At 36.3% G+C, this 21,693-nt stretch overlaps 1 protein-coding gene across 3 annotated transcripts in view; it reads right to left on the bottom strand.

Annotated features, from left to right (window-relative positions):
- The window catches only part of LOC138715356 (uncharacterized), a 100,303-nt gene that overhangs the window by 9,321 nt on the left and 69,289 nt on the right, over positions 1–21,693 (bottom strand). Inside the window, exon 3 of one of the 3 annotated variants that reach the window (XM_069848182.1) lies at positions 9,849–9,992. In XM_069848182.1, coding sequence (XP_069704283.1) covers positions 9,849–9,992 — 144 coding nt within the window. Of the gene's footprint in view, positions 1–9,714; positions 9,993–21,693 lie in introns of those variants that run through there. The other 2 variants (XM_069848181.1, XM_069848183.1) reach the window with 2 other exon arrangements.

Here is a 21,693-nt window from a genome sequence, read left to right as displayed (position 1 = left end):
TACAAAAAGGTGGACAGAATCAAGGATATGAAAAGGGTTACGTTGAAAAGGATCTATAAAAATGGAAAATCAGAGGTTACTTTGAAAATGGAACCCATATTTAGATATGATGATCCTTTCAAAGTAGGTACTTGTATTATAAAACGAGGAGTAAGAAGAATAACAAAGCCACAAATCTTATTGATCCTAAAAAGAACGATGTGGATACTTTGCTGAAAGTGAGATTTGAAGATAGTTGGGAAGAACTGGATGAAGTGGGATTCTATGCTTCTGCCTCAGCATTGATACAGGATCTTCTAGTGAAAATAATGCACATGGTGAACGTCTTCATGAAGAATCAGATTTTGAAAGATTCTGAAAGACTGTATTTTCATAATTATATTACTTATGTGTATTCATTTTAGACTAAAGGGTACTAAAAAAAACAATGTAGCTTTAATTTTGTTGATAAGAAATACGGGAACACAGAATATTTAATCTCAAATAACCATTTCTGTTATTTTGTAAGAAATAAGAAGGTAAATAAAATGAAACAGCATTGTGTAAGAAACAAAAGGTGTTGGATCAAAACGTATTAAATTGTCTGTGTTGTTTCAAAACGTATTAAGTAACAAATTAAAAGTCAACTTGCTCCGCATTGTGACAGGAAACACATTTCAGATTTTATCGGTATTACTTATAAATGTCTATATTGACACGATGGCAGTTCATTTTTATACATATTCAAAACACTTTAGGAGAGAAAAGTTTTTATTGCTTCCTGTAAAATTAGGATTCGGGAACATAACACATTTTGAAACGATGCTCCTCATATGTGTTTTTTAGGTTTTCACGGTGAATGTGATTTGGATATTGCACTATGTCCTGGAGCTAACATTTCTAACGTTTCGAAACTACATACAGGTTCCATGATCAGGGCAGAGAGCCTAGGCAAGACCAGACAGTTCGCCTACTCTGCTGGGCATGTAGCGCCTGGCCGTTCCACGTGCTGAGCTCAAATGACAAATTCTGAGGGGAATATCTGTCAGTGACTAAGCTCTTAAGAGGCTTTTGAGGCTCATATAGCCTACCGGTACATATATATTCTTATATGAGGTATCGCCATCCTCATTGAATAATCAATGAATCGATTCCAGGTGAAGGAACGAATTTTTCTCAAATTAATAGATATTTACAGTATGGCTACTTATAGTCATTGATTATTCAATGAGGATGGCAAGACCTCATATAAGAATATATATGTATATATCAATGTTAACAGTAACTCATGAACTGTTGTTGAAAATGACCATGCAGTCATTTAAATATGCGCTCCTGCATACATGACTTGAATGTCTTAAATGCAGGTAGTAGGCTATTGATAATACAATGAGAGGAGTTCGGCCAGCACCATGAATCGTGTCCCAGTGTGGCTTGATTCCAGGTGTCGGAACGAATTTTTCTCAAACTAATAGGTTTTGAGGCTTAGCAGACCCAAAAAATTTGAGTTATAATAAAGTAGAATTGCACACAAAATGTGCATTGAGAGTCTATAAATGGTGTTTCTTGCTGTAAGCTTTTAAGCTTTTCGTCCTTTTTGGGCAGTATTCTAGATGGTATTGTTTGCATTTGCATCCGCACAGGGAACACACACAGTCTTCGTCCGGTTGGTGGAAACCTTCTTGCAGATCTTGTGATGGAAGCCGTGAATGGAGAATCGAGTTAGCACATGACGCTGTGGTTGGTCTGGGTTCGCCCATGCTCGATTTATCATTGCTTCTGTGGCGTAGAAGTCCATATCGATCTCGCTTTGCTTCCTTATTCTCTCTGCTAGGAGATCGTCATATTGTTCTGTTGCCAGCAGATGGTGCGATAGCCTCAGCTCTTCTATCAGAAATGGTTCCCGTGCCAGTTAGTATACAAGTCTACCCAGAGGGGGCCATTTTTGACACCCCAAGTACTCTTTTTAGGAACGTGGCTTTTACTTTCTCCAGTTGTTCTAGATCTTTCTTCTTCAGATATATCCATACTATTTGCAGGCCGTAGGCGAATATTCGAAAATTTTTTGTGGTGAATAGCTGTTTTGCTGCGTCCAGAGATAGTCTATTTATGAGTTTGATGTCATTGATGGCTCTTATGGCTGCGACTGATTTTTCCGCGATATGTTTGCTGAAGCACGTGCCCGTTGTTTGGAATTTTACTCCGAGGTATTTGTAGTGGCTTGATTGTTTCAGTGGTTCTTGTCCGTAATACACCAGTTCATGTGTTGCCACTCTTCCTCCTTTTCTGAAGACCATCTGCAAAGTCTTGCTTTTGTTTATGCGTAGTGCGTTTTCTTCTGTCCATGCTATGAGGGTGTTGAAACTTTCTTGTAGATCTCTATGTTTCGTCACGCATAGGACCATATCATCTGAGTACAAGTATATGGTAGCTTTACAGTTTGCTATTTTTAGCGCTTGGACGACATCTGCCGTGGTGATATTGAATAGCAGAGGGCTTATTGGATCACCTTGGAGGACTCCATTCGTTTGAACTATAGGTGTCGATGTTGTTACGTTGTCGTCTATGGTCACCCTGTTGACTGTCATAATACACCTGATGATGTGGGTCAGGTAGTTGTCTCCAATTATCGTTTCGAGCTTCTTCATTATGATCTGTCTGTCGAGCAGATCGAAGGCTTTTTTGAAATCGATAAATATTGTATATAGTTTCCCTTTGGGATGTCTGAGTGCCACTTGGATGTCGGACAACAGGTTGTTTATGGCATGCAAGGTGGCTCTCCCCTTCCTGGGATCCTTTTGTCTGTCAGGTCGTATAGCCTCTTTGTCAGAACTTTTGAGAAGACTTTGAATAGTGGATTCTCCAGCGCTATGCCTCTGTAAGCATCTGGCAAGGATGTAGCACCTTTGCCTTTATAAAGAACTTTGATGGTGGAGTGTCTCCACTTTTCCAGAATGGTGCCGTATTCCAGGCACTTGTTGAATAGCTGAGTCCATGTCTGGATTAGGTGCGGTGCTGCCAGTTTAAGGTGCTCGTTTGCAATGCCGTCCGACCCTGCTGCTTTTCTAGTTTTTGTTCCCATTATAGCAGCTAATATCTCTTGCTCCGTTATTTTTGGGAATATTGGGTGGTGATTGCTTTGTACCGGCAGCGCTGCATCGCTTCTACTCTGGTTCAGAATCTCACGAAAGTGGTCTACCCAAATCTGCATTTGTATCATGTTTGGAAAGGAGGGTCTTGTTGTCTTGAGGGCCGTAAAAGGACCGTCCATTGCAAATTTGATCAGTTGTTGCACTTCCTTTTCAAGATGGCTCGCCCTTTTTTCTCTCAGTAGTTTCTTGTAATGTCTTCTTTTTTCGTTATATTGCTTCAAGATTTCTGTATTTGATGAGTTCCTTGCTCTGTGTAGGAGTTTGACTTTCTGCCTTTCTTCATAGCACACTCTGTCAAACCAGGCTTGAGATTTCCTCTTCGGGAGTTATTGAGTTATTATACCTAGTAACAATAGGTCTATAAGTTTGCAATAATGATGTATCGTAACACTTGGTTTTCACTCACATCCTTGTTGGCAGTCATTCCAGGATGCAGAGTTTGGTGTGAGATTTGTGGCAGAAGTCTCTAAACCTCTAAAGGCATGGCTACGACCTTGACTCGGAAACTTGAGGGGGACTAGAGAGGAGATATCAATTCACTAAATCTCAGTATGAAACAAGGCTAGACTTCCGCCACAACAATATGTTGCGCTATATTGGTGTTCTGGGGGTGATGATGGTCGCCTTCTCGTGGTGCCCCCTGAACTATGTTTAATGAACATAGAAAAAAACGACCATCCAACATGCTCAAATGACAAATACAATCCGAAGTAAAATATTCCGGAGGTGAAAAAGTCTCCTCATTTGAATCTCCGGATGGGGATTATTTTAGCATCACATAACAAGACAAAACACAATATAATTCTACCTCAGCTGAAGGTCTTACAGTGGAATGCTGGAGGCCTTAATCAAACCAAGAAAACTGAAATACATAAAATTCTAATAGATAAAGACATTGATATGTTTGCAATAATGGAAGCCAATGTTACAGCTCAAAAATGACAGTTCTTTGTTTTCAAGAACTACAATACATTTCTACAACCTAAAGCAAGACAAAGAACTAGTGGCATACTAGTTGGCATCAAAAGAGGAATAACTTTAACCTTTAACATTGTTAAACAAATGACTAAGGAAGACAAATCTGAAGTAACGAATATATTATGCAAATCTGTCTTTCGGTAGAAGCTCCCTGTGAAGCAGGCTTGAATAATATATTTGTTGCTGTCAGGGGCATATTTTGTGGACTACCGGGGCTACCGGCGGTAGCCCAAGGAAATTACAAAAGAAAAAGTTTATAATATAACATAATGTAATAATTTTGTATTATTAGTTTTACCACAGTAATTAAAATTAAAGCAATTGTTAGATTTATATGCACTCTCTGCTCTCGAAAAGAAACAAGTTGTCAAGGCGGCATCACTGCAGAAACCGCTGCTACGAGGGGTAGCCTGTGACCGTTCCGCTCACGCTGTCTTGTCGCACAACTGCCTGTCCCCCGCTACCTGTTTCTATCGTGCAGTGTAGGCCGGGTGAGTTGCCGCTCTCGTGATCGGTTTCTTCGAAGGTGCGAAGCAACAATAGGCTTAGTACGCTAGCTCATGAATGTGATTGTGTTCTTGCAGTTCAGTATTTTAAATTTGTAATTTGTTCGAGTGTCTAAGAGTTATATTAATTGTGAATTATGAAGTTTTTAATTTCCCAATTAAGTGATATTGTGAAAAATATGACAGAACAAGTTTCTGGAGAGGTTTGTGTTGAAAATGACTGTGTAATAGAAGGTTTAATAAAAGTGCCTTTTAACCGTCGTACATACAACGAGAAAGTTGAAATTGTGAAAATGGAAAGACCAACTCCTGAGTTAAATTTGTCCATGAACGTAAAAGAAAAACAGCGTGAGTACACACGCCATTTCACTTCAACATCATATGGTAAGTGGAATTGGTTGTGTGGTAGCTCTAAATTGTCTAAACTATTTTGCTGGCCATGTTTGTTATTTAGCTGCGAAACTAATGTGTGGTCAAAAGAGAAGTTTTGTAACATGAACTCCCTTCGAACGGCAGTCCTAAAACACGACAAATCAAAAGCTCATATTTGTAGTAGCATGAACTTTGCAAACTTTGGGAAGACAAGAATTGATTTACAGCTAGATAAGCAAAAAGCTCTACACATCAACCACACAATGCTCTTGTGAAAAGAAATCGGGAGATTTTACTGCGTCTTATTAACGCAGTCTACTTCCTAGGAAAACAAGAATTGGCTTTTCGGGATCATAATGAGAGTGTGGAATCAGACAATAGAAGAAATTATATTGAATATTTAAGTTCCTTAAGTGAATTTGACCATTTACTGGCCAATCATCTTGAGAGTTCAACAGTATTTCGTGGTACTTCTCCCGCAATTCAGAATTACTTAATATTTGCTATAAGTGGGGTTATGATAAAGAACATAAAATCTGAAATAGAGGAAGCACCTTTTGTGGCCATTGTTCTTGATGACAAGTGATCAGAGTCAATTGTCCACTGTTTTAAGATACGTCGACAGTACTGCCAATGTTCAAGAACGGTTTATAGGATTCACAAATGTCAGTTCGGACAAAACTGCTGCTGCTTTGTTTCAGCATGTGGAAGGTGTTATAGCAGAATAGCTACAATGTCGGCAATAAGTTAATTGCACAGACATACGATGGTGCTTCAGTTATGGCGCGAAATATTAATGGCTTAAAAACGAAAGTTCAAGAAAAGTATCCTCAAGCACTATTTGTCCATTGTTACAGCCATGTTCTCAATTTAGTTTTGCAACAAACTATTTCATCCATCCCAGAATGCCGCATTTTTTTCAAAACACAGTTGGGTTTAGCTGCATTTTTCTCATCATCTCCTAAAAGATCAGGAAAACTCAAGGAATTTATGAAAAAGAAACTCCCAAAAATAGCACCAACTAGATGGAATTTTACATCTCGGCTTGTAAATACAGTAAAGGAATACAGAGAACAACTGACTGCTTTCTTTGAAAATATCATTTGTAATGACTCTGAAGAAAACTGGGATGATGATGATGTAATTGTGCAGGCTCAAGGATATTTGTATTTTTTCACACAGTTTCAGAATATATTTCTTCTTGAAGTCTATGCTAGAGTGTTCGCACATACAGATGTGCTCTACAATATTCTTCAGACAAAAAGTCTAGACATAGCATACTGCTTGCAAGAGGTATCAAAGTTAAAAAATACTATATCCGAGTTCAGACGTAGTGGGTTTCCATCCATATGGAGTAATATGGAAAATGAAAATTCTTCAGCCAATACAATGGAACCACCATTAAAGCGAAGAAAAGGAGATGATGAATTGAAATACAGGCAGCTGTACTACAGCATACTAGATCGTATGCACATGGAAATTACTGACAGATTTTCTGATTATGGAAAGCTTATAGGTTCTCAAAAATTTTTTGCTTATAGAGAAAACTTCCTGAATGAGGCACTAAACAAATTATTTCAGTCCTATAACAGTCACTTTGATCAAGTACGTTTGAAAAATAAATTAAGCGTAATATATTCAGCAGAAGTCTTTGATTTTTCGAACAAACCTATCCACGAAATATTATCTGCCATATATGAAAACCAGCTGAACCAAGTTATTCCTGAAGTCCTTAAATTGGCAACATTAATTGTGACAATACCAGCTACGTCAGCATTGGTAGAAAGAACATTTTCTGTGTTGAAGCGAATAAAATCCTACTGTAGATCAACTCATACACAAGAACGTTTATCCGGCTTGGCACTGATGTCCATTGAAAAGTCATTTCTACAGAAACTTCGCAAGTGGCCCAACTGTAATTTCAATGACGAAGTCATCGAAGTATTTTCGTCCCAATCAAGACGTCTGGAATTCACATATAAATAGGTAAGGAATTTTATTATAGGGATTTTAAAATATATTTTGTGTAATAATAGGGTCAGTGGTAGCCCAGACCCTTAAACCAGTATACGCCACTGGTTGCTGTAGGTATGTTAACAGAAAGCCACAATTTAAGTCACACAGAATTGTGTGCACTCAAAGTTGGGTTTCTGGCGTCTTGTCAAACCATTTGAGTTGTGTGGACTTAAAGGGAAGAATTGTGACGGTGTCTTGTATAGTTCCTGGAGTAGCTCAATCGGTAGAGCATTCATGCGCTAAGCGAAGGGTCCCAGGATCGATACCTGGCCCAGGAACAATTTTTGCTTTGAAATTATTCACAAATCTGAAATTTGTAAAATAGAACTTCGGATAAATAACACTTCAAAATGTATAGCATATATAACCCCCTAATAACAAACCCAATTTGGACAATATAGTAGTTACACCAAAGACTCTCATAATTGGAGACTTCAGTGGTCATTCTAAAGAATGGGGATATTTAGGCATCAATTCTGTTGGCCATTCAATAGAAGATTTTCTTAACACCCAATCAATCCAATTATTATTCAACCCAGAAGACCCTCCAACATATCTTCATTCCCATGGAACATCTAATCCAGATTTAACTCTAATATCTTCAGACATATATAACAAGGCAAGCAGGAATGTTTTGGAAGACCCTGGACTTGGCCACAAAATCATTGCTACTTCTATTTTACTACATCAGAAACCTACAAACAAATCTTATAACAGATGTTCTTGGAATTTTAAAAAATCCAATTGGACTAAATTTAGAGAAGATCTAGAAAATAACCTCTCCATTAATATGAACGAATCCCCAGACAAATGTAACGACATAATTTGTGCAACTATGCTAAAAGCAGCAAAGAAATGGGTGCCCCGAGGAAAGATCCCAAACTACAAACCTTTCTGGACAAAAGATTTAGAAACATTAAAGAAAGATTATTACAAAACAAAATTATTTCACACATAACAATAAATATTATACACAAATTGAAGGATTACCAATGGGTTCACCTATATCAAGTATATTAGCTGAAATCTTCATTCATAATATAGAACAAACACACATACTAAACACTGACAACAACAAACACGCAGAGAGAATAATGTACTGGCATCGATATGTAGATGACATAATAGTCCTATATAATGGAAACAAAAGACAAATAGAAAACCTACATCAACAACTCAACAAAATACATCTCAAATTAAAGTATACAATAGAAACAGAACATAACCAAGCTATAAATTTCTTAGACATCACCATAACCAAAACAAATAATAGACATGAATTCAAAATATACAGGAAACCACAACTACAACACACATACAGAATTCATCGAACTATCCTATACAACATAAACATGCAGCTTTCCATACAATGACATACAGATTAATATTTAACATACCTATGAACAATGACAACTATACTGAAGAACTAAACACAATAAAATATATAGCACAAGACAATGGATATAATCCTAACATGATAGATACACTAATAAAAAAGACAAAACAAAAACAGAACAAACCAACACAAACACCGCGTGAGAATAAATACATAACATTAACATATCACAATATCAATACTTACAAAATTGCAACTTCATTCAGAAAACTAAAACACAAGACAGCATAGGTACAAAACAAAAACACAACACAGAAATATCTAAATAATCACATCAAACATTCAAATAAATATAATTCAACTGGGGCTTACAAACTAAAATGCAATAGTTGTCCACATTTTTACATAGGACAGACAGGAAGAAAGTGCATATGTAGTAGAAAGTCATAACTTATTATTTTCACAAAGTTCACTTTTTAAACAAGAGCTCAGCACTTTTAAGATAACAAAGAATCAGTTTAAAATATTCACAGACATATCTGTAACACTTTCTGTGATAAGGGTACTTAAAGATGGTGAATTTAACACTGGTAATACAAGGTCTCTAATCTTACCTTAATGGATAGATAAATAAGTGAACTAACAAAGTAAAGAACAGAGGAAGGACTGAAGGAACTAATTAATATATAAACAAGTAGCTTGATGATCAGTCAGTTGGTAACAAATTTGGTTATGGTCATTCCAACCATCATGGATTCTATGAGTCTGGCAGTTAAAAGAATTCTGTGTATGAGACAGAAGTATCTCTTAACACCGAATTCGTTACCTACAATGATGCGTTCATGGTTGAAAATGATGACTGATAGAGCTACATTTGACGTGGGCAAGAAATGAGACCAGTAAATTTTTCGTGGAACTCTAGTAGTCAATAAAGAAATTAATGTAAAAATATATGAAGGGTTCACAACCAGAGTGGACCAAGTCCTTCTGGAATAATTTTGAGAAATTGAGTCTTAAAAGTACCTGACTCATGCTTAGCAACCTTCACTTTCCATAGGAAATGCTGCCCTCTCTGGAGTAACAAATGAGTTATTGACTTAGTTTGTTAAGGCAATGAATAAATCTAAGTTTTCTTCATCTGAGATTGCATTAATCCACAAACTGACCACTGGTAGACTTGATCCACTCTGGTTGTGAGCTCCTCATATATGACAGAAAGAATTGAATGAGGAATTTGAAAAAGGGACCAAGTCCATATTTTTTGTAAATTGAGTTTATGCCCATTTCTGGGTCTCCATACACTCTTCTTGGATTTCAGCATTAAAAGGAACGAAGTCCTTTAGAATGTACACATTTAAATTGTGTATCAACATGTTTGGACTGTTATATATCCAGATCCATACAAAAGGTTTTTTGTCGTTTTCTTCAAATTTACTTTTCCAGACTTAGTCCCTTTTGAAAATTCCTGATTCAATTATAAAATAGAATTCGAAGGCACAATTAGCTCACCGGATTGTATCGCCACAGCTGATTTCCCTGCATGCCATGACAGGGGAATAAGTTCACTGCAGCCTTGTTCTGTACATCTGACATGTCCCAACACATGGTGCGGCCCTTGGGACGTATGTCTTTGTGCCATGTCAGTATGAAATTCTGTGCAAAACAACCACATCACATTTTCAATGCTCTATTATCATTTACCACTCTGTCATCACCTCAATGTCTCTGAATACTGTCAGTCTTTTAAATGAGACATTACACAACAATTACAATTACTGAAATTTGATTGTTTTAGTCCTTGGCCCACAGTTTTTAAGTTTCAACAAAATTTCTTTCACGATTATGAAGGGGTTTTCCAAGAAACCGTGTCTCAAGTAGGTGAGCCTCTGAAGAGAAAAAATATCAACTATAAACGCATCTATTGCGAAGTGTTTGATAATATTGATAACCACTTGGATGTAAGATTTCAAGATTATTCTAAACTGAAATTTTTAAATTTATTGTCGCCTCAAAACTATGAAAAATATACTAACCAATTCCCAGAAAGTTGCTTTCAAAATCTCATAGATACATATGGAAAATTTTTCGACATCATTCGATTGAAAAATGAGCTGATTGTAGTGTACAGCAGTAAAGAGTTTAGAAATAAAACCATGAGTGAACTTGCAAAACTATTGAGTACTAATTCAATGCTGAAAAAAAGTTTTCAGCAGTTTAATGTGTTAGTGACATTACTGTGTACAGTCACAGAAGAAAAATCTGGCCGATGAGCAGCAAAACTCGTAATGTTACTTACCCCGGTTTTTTTGTAATTATCACAGTACTGAGTATCTAAGAGGGATACTGTTTACTCCCCCCAACGTTGCTGGTCTCGGAAGGAGAGGATTTCGGACTGTTTCTGTTCACATTCCATAAGGTTGAAACTCTTGTGTTCTTGTCGACATAGGCCTACAAAAATTTTCTTAGTAAGCATTGTAGTAGTAATTTTCAGATAAGTCAATATACAATACAATATAACATAAATATTTATTTGTTATTCAGTCTAAATGACTTATCAGTGTTTTAAAAAAAGATCAATAAAATGTATAAATATAAATATTCATTGAAGTTAAAGGTTAAAATAATGCTAACGTTTTCGCCTATTACCACCTTTAGGCATTTGAGCAATATTTTATATTAGTTACTTACGATACGTATATATTATAGAACGAATTGCATCATGAACAGCTCAACTTCCAGTTGAAAGTCATACCTGCATTCTACGTTTCAACCATCTGAAATTATTTCGACGTCCACTCAATATGAAGTTTAATATTGGAATCAATAAGAACCATAAGATTATATCATTATAATACATATAATTACATCAATAACGGCACATACCAGTAATTGGTAAAATTATACGATCAAATGTAAGCATTAATAAGACATTATAGAAGTAATCAATTTTTATTACAAGGTAATATTTTATTTTATTTGAATCCATTTTAAATCTACAATTTAATCTTTGTGTCCTATAGTTGTTTTAATTATTGTCGTAAATTTAAGTAGAGATGAGGATAATTAATTCAACTATCATACATATCAAAACAATAATTAACTCAACTATAGTTTATCATTTAATTTGCACAAATGATTTTAATCTGTTAGTTTTAAGATTGATTAATGTATATATTCAACAGCCATGCCTTTTACTGTAAATTAATGTATCACATGATATTGTTGGCTCAAGTGCCTGAAGATGCCAATAGGCGCAAAATGTTAGCATTATTTTAACCTCAACTTCAATGAATATATATTTTATAAATTTTATTGATCTTCTTTAAAACACTGATAAGTCAGTCTGAATAAAAAATAAATATTTATGTTATATTATATTCTACAGAAATTTGTTATTTCATTGTTTTTACCATTGCGGGTATGAGGAATGTTACTGATTTCATTATCATCTCCTCTGTTCGTCTCTCTTTAGTCTATAGACCAGGGATGCTCAACCTTATGAATACTGCGGGCCAATATTAAAAAAAATATATTATTGGAGGGCCACAGACATCGTCCAATAATAAATTATTTACATAAATGTCTTGCTAATTAGTGATTATTGTAATTTATATTAATTAATAATACAGGTCTGTTCAAATATTTTTTTTTAATTTTAAGTTTGAAACTTTAGTATTGGGCACAGCTGCTATAGACATACTACATTTATGCAAATCTAGTCTTTCAGGTGAAGCTCCCTGTAAAGCAGAATTGAAATTATTCAAATCTGCTTTACAGGGAGCTTCACCTGAAAGACTAGATTTGCATAATATATACGTTACTGTGTACGTTAACAGAAAACCACAATTCCAAGTCACACAGAGCTTGTGTGCACTTGTTGTGGGTCTCTGGCGTTTCGTCAGCCCATGCGAGTTGTGTGGATATAAAGGGAAAGGTTGAGACGGTGTCGAGTGGAGTTCCCGGGTAGCTCAGTGGTAGAGCGCTGGTACGTTCAACCAGAGGTCCTGGGATCGATACCCGGCCCCGGAACAATTTCCCCTTGAAATTATTCATACTACATTTATTTATGGTTTATTCTTATTTTAATATCTTCCTGGCAAAACAGACTGCCAATATGACGAAGAGTAAACAAAATTGAGAAAGATACAATACATAGGAACTTCGTTCTAAGACGATATAGAAGTCAACAGTCAGATAAAGTAGAATAAATATAAATTGATGGAAGTAATCCAATACAAACGGTATAAGTGAACATTAAAATAAATTGAAATAAATAAATATAAATTAATTTAGGTAAACAATTAATAATAGTGACGAAAGAGGAACATAAATAGATTTGTTAATTAGAAATAATTTTTGTGCGATTTAAGGAAACGTTTGATTATATAAGCGGTTTACTATAACTCATTTATTTATTCTATTTTTAAACCTACAGTATTTACTTTAGTTCTGAAAATAAGGGAAAATATACATTCCTGAAGTAAAATAATTAATATTGAATGTTCTTTTTATCACAAATTAAAATGTTCTTCTTTCTATGTAGCTCTAGTGATATACAATAGTTTCCTTCTGGACTTAATAATCTGTCCAGAAACCATTGGCATTGTTCACTGTATCCATTCTTCTATGTACAGAATTAACAAGGTTGTGGATATATCTATCTGACAATGCAACATCATCCCAAGCATCTGAAACGAGATCCCACAATTCGTCCGTATACCTAGGACGCCGACCCTGTAGTTGTTCATTAACACCGCGTTACACTTCCGCCCCACATTTTCTATGGGATTTAAGTCAGGACTTTTTGGCACCCATAGAACCTCTACGACATCATCCCTGTGAATGTTGAACCACTGCTACACGGCAACACATGTGTGTACGGAAGAAAAGTCGTGTTGGAATTTTATTTTGTTTTCGGGCTGAAACACACGCACACTAGGTAGCATCACATTTTCCAGTATATTGGTGTACTGATGCCCATTCATATGCCCATGAATCCTCCATAGCGCGCCGCCACCATAACCAGAAATCCATCCCCACATCGACATGGACAAACGACCAATGCGTTGCCTCTGGACCACATATTCAGGGTCAAATCTCTTGGATTGTTTCGGTCGATATACTTGCACTGGCCCTGTGCTGTGGTTCATAAACACTTTCTCATTCGAAACGATGACCTCTTGCCATGGATAGTTGTAATGCATTTGGCAAAATGCGACACGATCAATTCGATGGTCTTCAGTCAGAACTTTACTGCCACTCTTCTCGGCACAATATTGGCACCATTGAGCCTTTTAGAAGCCGTTCTGTTGGAAGCAGGAAATCCCGTGTCGGCAACAAGCATTTTAGAAGTGTGAAATGGAAAGTGCCTCGAACGTTCTATTAACATAAGATCTTGTTGTGGTGTTGATGCCTTGGGTCTTCCGCTAAAAGGTTTACGAGTTACGTATCTTTGCTCTTGATACTGCGCTCACCATCTGGACGCTATTCTAGTCGCAACTCCATAGCGTTCTCCAGCTTGCGCCGCACTAAATCCGCCTTCCTCGATCAGTGCAATTACTTTGGCTTTGACGTCCATAGCTATCGAACTGAAAAACTAATGATGATTTTCGAAGTGGTTGTGGCTATTTATAGACAAAATCTGTTGGTAAAGATGGACAGGGTCACGTGTCTAGGACTCTAGAAAAAACACGAAGTAGGCTATACAGTGGTCATAAATCATAAACGTAGTATGCCTGTAGAGTGAAGACAGACGAACATAGGGGATGAAAATTACATTAACAACATTCTTCATATCCGCAATGGCAAAACCAATGGCAAAACAACTTTCTATATGTCGACTAAAACACAACAAACATTGCAATTATACAAATACAGTATATTATAGACTTTAAACAAAACCATTCCGAACGTCAGTCTCTCGAAGCGTAGCAGCTATGAGGGGAAGTCAATAGTGTCCCTATTAGACATTCTGAACAGAAAGAGTCCGAAAGCCTCTCCTTCCTAGCCCAGGAACTTCGAAGGGAGGTAAACACTATCCCTCTTAGACACTCTGAACTGTGATAATCACAACAAAACCGGCATAAGTAACATTATGAGTTTTGCTGCTCATCGGCCAGATTTTCCTTCCGTGACTGTACAATTCCTGTGAGTACGTCTTTAGTAGAAAGGTCGTTTTCAATGCTGAAGAGAATCAAAAGCTACTCTCGAAATTCTACTGGAGAAGAGAGACTATCTCATGTTGGAATTATTTCAATTGAAGCATGCCTACTAGGAGAACTCAGGAAGAAAAAAAGAGTTCTTTGATGAGGTGGTTACCAAATTTGCTTCCCAGGAGAGAAGGATTGAATTTCAGTTCCGTTGATCTTACTGTGAGAAGTGCCAAGGGTGAGTTTAAAGCCAGAAGCTTGTTATTTTATATCAAATGTTGTATAATGGTAGCTTTAAGAAATTTAAATTGATATTAGGTCTACTTATTTTAATATATGTTCTTTTAAATTATTATCAGTTGTGATTTTATCAAGGCAAGCCCCATGATTTACTATTATTTATCTAACAATTATAATATTCAGTGCTTCGGCTGTCTGAATGGTCACAGCACGCCACTGTCCAAGTGTACAGTTTCATCACTTGGACAAAGACAAGCCCCTCCAACATACTTACAAATTGATCTAAGGGAGCATGCAAGGATTCCAACTCTGTGAATAGATTTGTGTGTTAAGAAACTTCCCAAACTATGATAAATATCTGGATCTAAAAAAAGAGCTAGACAGCAAGGAAGTAATATAATGAAACAAAACACATTAAAGAGATCTGGGCAAGTTGTTTGACATATGCAATGAAAGAGATTGGAAATAAGGAGGGCCAGATGTTTCTTGAAAAGCAAAGAGAAAAGTATTTTGAAGTAGCATGGAAGGTAGTGATCTCAAACAGCTGCAAAAGAAACCAAGAATGAATGAAGAGAGCTCGGTACGAAGAAGTGAAATCTGTGTGTGTCTAATGCCTACCCACTTCACTTGCGTGATTTTGCATACCGCGGATAGATGACAGGACTGTGATCCATTTTCAAGTTGCACACCACTTCGACAGACCACAATATGCATAATGTGTATCTGTTAAGAGTTACGTCGTGTATTAGAGTGAGTATATGTGTAAGTGTAGTGTAGGAAATGATGAGGACGATGACAAAGGTGAGGAAGAAAGAAAGGGGGAAACCCGGTGCTGACACGTAGCCTACTCCTGTTGATAGCACCCAGGGGACCACCAGTCTTAATGTCCCCATCCGATGGGTGAATCTCTATCAACAGTGACATATGCCTTCTTTTCATATGCACGTGGAGAGATTTGGGATTTAATTCAGGCATACTGCTGCACAATTTATTGAGTAAAAGTTGTGCACCACCATCTCTCCTAGTCCCGAGGTAGAAATCTTACATGAAAATTTCTGAACCTGCTGAGAATCGAACCTGAGCCGGCTAGTTTGAAGGCAGTCGCATTACCACAGCACTAACTTGGTGGACATGAAGAAGTGAATTTATATCCATGAAAGGAAGAGCAACCGACCCTCTTCATCATGTTAATCACCTAGTACATCTGATAGCAAGAATGCATATCGACTGTCTGAACCATTATCTTGATTTTCAACATTATTACTTGCTTCAAAGGTTCCCTCCTCACACCTAGCGTCCCTAACAACATATTCCAGTCACCTAAAGTAGTCAGTGCCTTGGATAGAGTCAGTCTTCCAGATTGTGCAACAGTATTTGTAGCTGGAGCCATTGCTGAGACACTAGATAACATTAGAGAGTGGAACAAAGCACCTATTGGTATCAAATACTCTCTAACATTAATACTGGACAGTTCACGATAAGAGAGGCGAATGACTCATCAGTGCTATCTAGCAGCAGGGAATGTTGACAGTGAGGATAACGTGGCACATAGCGCGGTAAACTGCATCTAACAAGAGTTTTGTACTTCAACACGTGGTGTAAGTCGTAAGGATTATTCTCATGGCTATTCCACAACATGTCAGGGAAAGTGGAATTGTTTGTTCTGTGTTCTTCTGTAAAAACTACGCTTGGCAAAAAGATGCTAGATCGTTCTTCAGATTTCCGAAGTGAGTAGGTGAGTGAGTAGTCATGTAAATACAAGTAGTCTATTACTTTTCTGCCACAGGATGATGATGATTATTACAGTAGAGTCAGTAGATAACTTGTTCTGTGACCTTATCATGTGTTGTGGCTCTCACCAATGGGTATGGAGAAGGAAGATAATTAGTCTGAGATGAACTTTCGTGTCAGTAGATTCGTATAATTTTAATCATGAAACAAACTCTCTTTCTGTTAGCTCATTCTTTTCCCACTTGCACGATTCACATGACAGGTCTCGTGTCCTCACCATCATCATCATCATCATCATCATCATCATCATCATCATCATCATCATCATCATCATCATCATCATATTATTATTATTATTATTATTATTATTACTGTTATTTGTTTTTGTCTTATAGATGTGCCATATGGGTAAATAAATGTAAAAGACAAGACCTAGACGAAACGTTTAAAACTAGAGGAACAGAGTATCTGTACAAAAATCACAGAATATGTTCAGATCACTTTAGATTATCGGACTTCAATAACCCTAATTTGAAAAGTCAGGAGTAAGTAAAAATAAGGTGTAATTGGAAAAGTACCGAAGTTTCAAATGAGTCATAGACCTGTTACTTTTTAATATATTTTTTTAATAACAGACTGAAGAGAACAGCTATTCCTTCACTGAATTTAACAGCGCCTTCTTCCGAAAATATGGGTCAAAGTACAATGAAAGAACCGCGAAGGTCCCCAAAGAAACGCATTAGACCTTCCATCGAAGAGGCGACAGGTTCTCCGATTCCAGACAGAAACGACGATAGTCCTCTACCAGGTACCTCATAATCAGATAGTACATTAGCAACAACATGTTCTCTGTGCTAAGTGAATCAGTTATTAAACTGCATAAAATTACTTTACTTCCATCATACCAAACACAATTTCTTTATAGTTTCTCCATACAAAATACTGAAAGTCATGACTTTTTCAAACTAAATAGACGCATATTGTGATACGCAACATAAAAATACGAATTATTGATTTTGTGAAGAAAGTGTGTGAACTCATGTTTTCTCATAAAAACTGATTCAGTTAGTTATTCAGAAAATATTATTTACCTAGCCCTAGACTTTCAAGACGTTATTAATATTTCACTAAATTAAGTCCCTGTTTATTTTTTAAGATGCAAGAAATCCTAAAAGGTCAAAGATGGCTCAAGATCTTCAGATAAAGACACTTTCTAAGAAATTGATTCCAGCTCAAAAGTTGGTATCTAAACACAAAAAAATTATTTCATCTCTTCGGGCGGAAGTGAGAGCTCTGAAGACAACCAGTTCAAATACTGATTTAATCAAAATTGTTTCTAATGATGAATTCATTATGTCGCAAGTGCGTTTAAAAAGAAAGAAAAAAATGGGAAGGCGGTATTCCAGTTACGATAAAAGTTTTGCATTGCACTCCATTATTGCTCACCTCAGGGCTACAGATTTTTAAGGAGAAAATTGTGTTTGCCAACAGTCAGATCTCTCCGAAATTGGCTTCATGGATTTGGTATAGGCCCCGGTATAAATCCCACCATTTTACAATTATTAAAAGTAAAGTCTGGAATGCTGCCACTAAATGAAAAGGTAGTAACAATTATTGTAGATGAAATGTATTTGAAGGAAAATATAAAAAAACTTTATTTTATAGATAAAGATATGAATCCCCGACTTTGTCCTAAAGTAAAACTTAATCACTTGAATCTACCACCATTCACACCGATGCGAGTGTGCCTTGCTACACAGTTATTAAGTCATTCTGTAGGAAAAGCTATGGCATCACTCATAAAATTCAGTTACCAGAGGAGGCTCAACCTACTGCAGACTTCATCCTGTTTATGGATAAAGCTTTTGATTGTTTTAACTCTTCTAGTTTCCAAACTAGTAAAGCCTTAAATAGGCCACTAAGTGAAAATTCCACACACTGGAATTTTTTTAATGAAATAGAAAAAAACATTTGGAAATATTCAGGTAATAAACAATAGGAAAATGAACCCAAGATGTATAAATGGCTGGCTAGAAAATTTACAATCTTTAAAACTGCTATGGAAAGAATTGCATTATAATTATGGATTTAAATTTTTAATAACAAGAAGATTAACACAAGGCTGCATAGAAAATCTCTCTTCTATTATTCGATCTAAAGGTGGAAACAACGTAACTCCAGACTAATCGAAGTTTAGAGCTACAATTCGGGCAACCATGACGAAACAATTCCTAAGTCCTCCTGAAACAAGCAACTGTGAAGCTGACGTTTCTTCTTTCTTACTCAAGAAAGAAGATATCGAGGCAGCTAAATTGAATTTTTGCAGTCCAGGCATTACAGATGTCTCTGATTTGGATGTAACTGTTGATGACAAAAATGTACAGCATACAAATGAAGAAACCGTGTTGCAAGAAAATGCAAGGGCTTATGTTGCAGGTTGGGTGTGTAGCAGAATAAATCACGAAATTTGTCGAAGAAATTTATCTTGTAAAGAAAACCCCAACAATGACGTAACAACGCACATCGCAAATAAAAAATACTGTAAAGATTCAAAAATTGTTTTTCCTAATGATGTTTCTCTAATGCTCAGCCAATTGTGTTCTGATGTTTTTAAAGAAATTGATCATGTTATTTATAAAACTAGAATTGGTGTAAAAAAAGAACTAGTTAAAATGGTAGTGCTCCCTGTTAACATGTCCATTTGCAGTGACTGTGCCAATGTCTTCATTGATAAATATTTCAATGTGTTAATAAATTGTTACAGCAAAAATAAAATGGACAACCATACAGCTAAAAAACAAAACAAGCGATGTATGAAAGCTGCTAAAGTCATGCACAACTAAATTTCATCAAATTTGAAAATATGAGAATTTATCAATTCATTTCTATTCTAATAACTTTGTAATTTGTTATTAATTAAAAATGTTATGAACAAAGTGACTCTAAAGTATACTATTTATTGCTTTGCAGCTTCTTATTGAAATCAAATGCACACCTCTCCTCTTTTCCTCACGTAATCCAGCATGGCGCACAGAGTGTGTGAACGTTTCAAGCCACTAGATGGCAGTATTGTTACTTTTCGCCGCCGCTTGCAATGCTAAACAGGGAAGCTTTCCAGTATTAATGTTAGAGAGTATTTGTTGGTATTCAAAGTCCACAAGCTTCTTACTCTCCATAAGAAATATCCCAACCAAACTGTAGATAAGAAAGAACAATTATAGGCTATTATGGCATTTTGCCAACATCTTTGGTTTCTCTCTGAGCATCTAGTTGCTTTTTTGATGACCAAGTGACCACAGAGAAAAAGAAAAATCATCATCATCAACATCATCATCATTTACTAAACAGGCTTTAGATAATGTGGTCTGTTGTGGACTCAATTCGTTAAACCAGCAAAAAAGGAAAATATAGTAACAAACTTGCAGCCTCCACAGAAACCTGATACTCCTCAATGACTACAGACCATGGCTAAATTGGAAAACCTGAAATTGGAGAATCCTGTAACATTAAGAACCGGTTATTTATTTGAAGACTGAAATAGGAAGAGACAAATCTCAATCTTTCCTGCACAGACTTCCTACAGAGTGGTTTTCAAGGAACTTCGTGATTGCTCCTCTTAGACGAAAGTAGTAAATGACACGACAGAACGCACTATCAACCTGTTCCAAAAGTACAATGAGACATTGACGAAGATGAATAGAAACAGTTCCTTCTATAACTTTTATCCAAACACTGATAAGAGTTTTCTACTCCTTCAAAAGCTGCTCTGACTTTTTTCTTTCACTATGTTACACATTATAAACTTCTCACCTCTGGAGCAACTTGTAAATGGTAATATTTTAATGAAATTTTTTGTGCTTGTTTTACACATTAATGCATAATATTAGCCTTGTGGGAATTTGAATTTTTGAAAGTTAGGTTTTTTGCACCACACTACCATGTCAAGACACTGGAGGAATTTCTGTTAGCTACTAGCAAACACATGTAATTTTTAAGTGAAGAGTTGTCTTTTAGATCTCTTATGTCAGATTCTAGAATATTGACATAACTAAGTACTTGACTAAGGGTATCGAATGTATTTTGCATGTTTAATCTTACTGTTTCTATTTGGACTGTAAGAGATTCGGTATCATGTACGTATCTCTGGCAGACTTAGTGTTCTCTCAGAAGATAAACTTTTCTTGGTAGGCGATCTATTGCAGACTCCATCCTGTTGTTCTCTCACCAGTGATAGCTTGGTTGAAACATGATGTGAACTGACATGAACTTTTGTACTGTCACCCCTTGACAATCTTTCTGATGATAAACATTTCTTGCCTGGAAAGATGAAGGACCCAACTCATGTAAAAGCCTCATACTCAGGATTGCCGAATTTGAGACAATCAAGGTGGAACGCACTTCTGACTGCGCACCTCTTAACTTTACAAACCACTCACTATTGCTCGTATAGTGTGGTCTCTCACCTCGCATGCATTGGATCTTAAAAAACAAGCCTTTTGAAGACTTGATTGCTGTGTGGATTTAGATTCAAACATGAGCACAGCTTAAATGTTATTGACTACTAACGACCCAGCAACCATAAAGCATTCTGAATCGTTAGAGACTGGAATTTTTTGTTGAGTTCAAAGTGCAAAATGTGGGATTTTCAAATGGGAAAATCGGTGCTTTCAATTAAATTTTTCAGTATTTTCACATTGTTCGTTTTCGAGCTTGGAAATTGGTATGTTCGTTTTTATAAAGTCTTTCCAACACTTTTTCCCAGATATTCGCAATTTTTCTTTTTGTTTTGCACACTGCAAAAACAAGTGGCAATAGAAGTCAGCACAAGAGATTGTTCGTCTTCCTTGCAAAAATTAATTGCCGATGCATGTTTTACCGACTTCAAATCTTTCTCAACAGTATCTCTTCTTTCCCACGAGACCTCACAATTACAAAATTTACACATGACTGTACTTTTGTCTGTGCAATAAAACCTATGCCTTATACACCGTGTTCCGCTTATAAGTATAACAAAAGAAATAGCTATAACTTCTGAATTAATACAAGTATATAGTTGAAACCAACTGCTACAAAGAATGAAAACTGGGAATTTTTGTTACCTTATGTTCCATAAACCTCAACATGGCTTCCATTGGTGGCACGGGAAATATCCAACCGGTATTCAACCTCGACCCAAGTGTTATGAAGCATCTGTGGTGTAACATTGTTGACAGCAGCATAAATTCTTTCTTGTA

Source organism: Periplaneta americana, chromosome 15, assembly GCF_040183065.1.
Source record: "Periplaneta americana isolate PAMFEO1 chromosome 15, P.americana_PAMFEO1_priV1, whole genome shotgun sequence".
In the NCBI taxonomy this organism is placed as follows: domain Eukaryota; kingdom Metazoa; phylum Arthropoda; class Insecta; order Blattodea; family Blattidae; genus Periplaneta; species Periplaneta americana.
The sequence above is the reverse complement of the archived record's forward strand: the minus strand, read 5'-3'. Positions and strand labels throughout refer to the sequence as shown.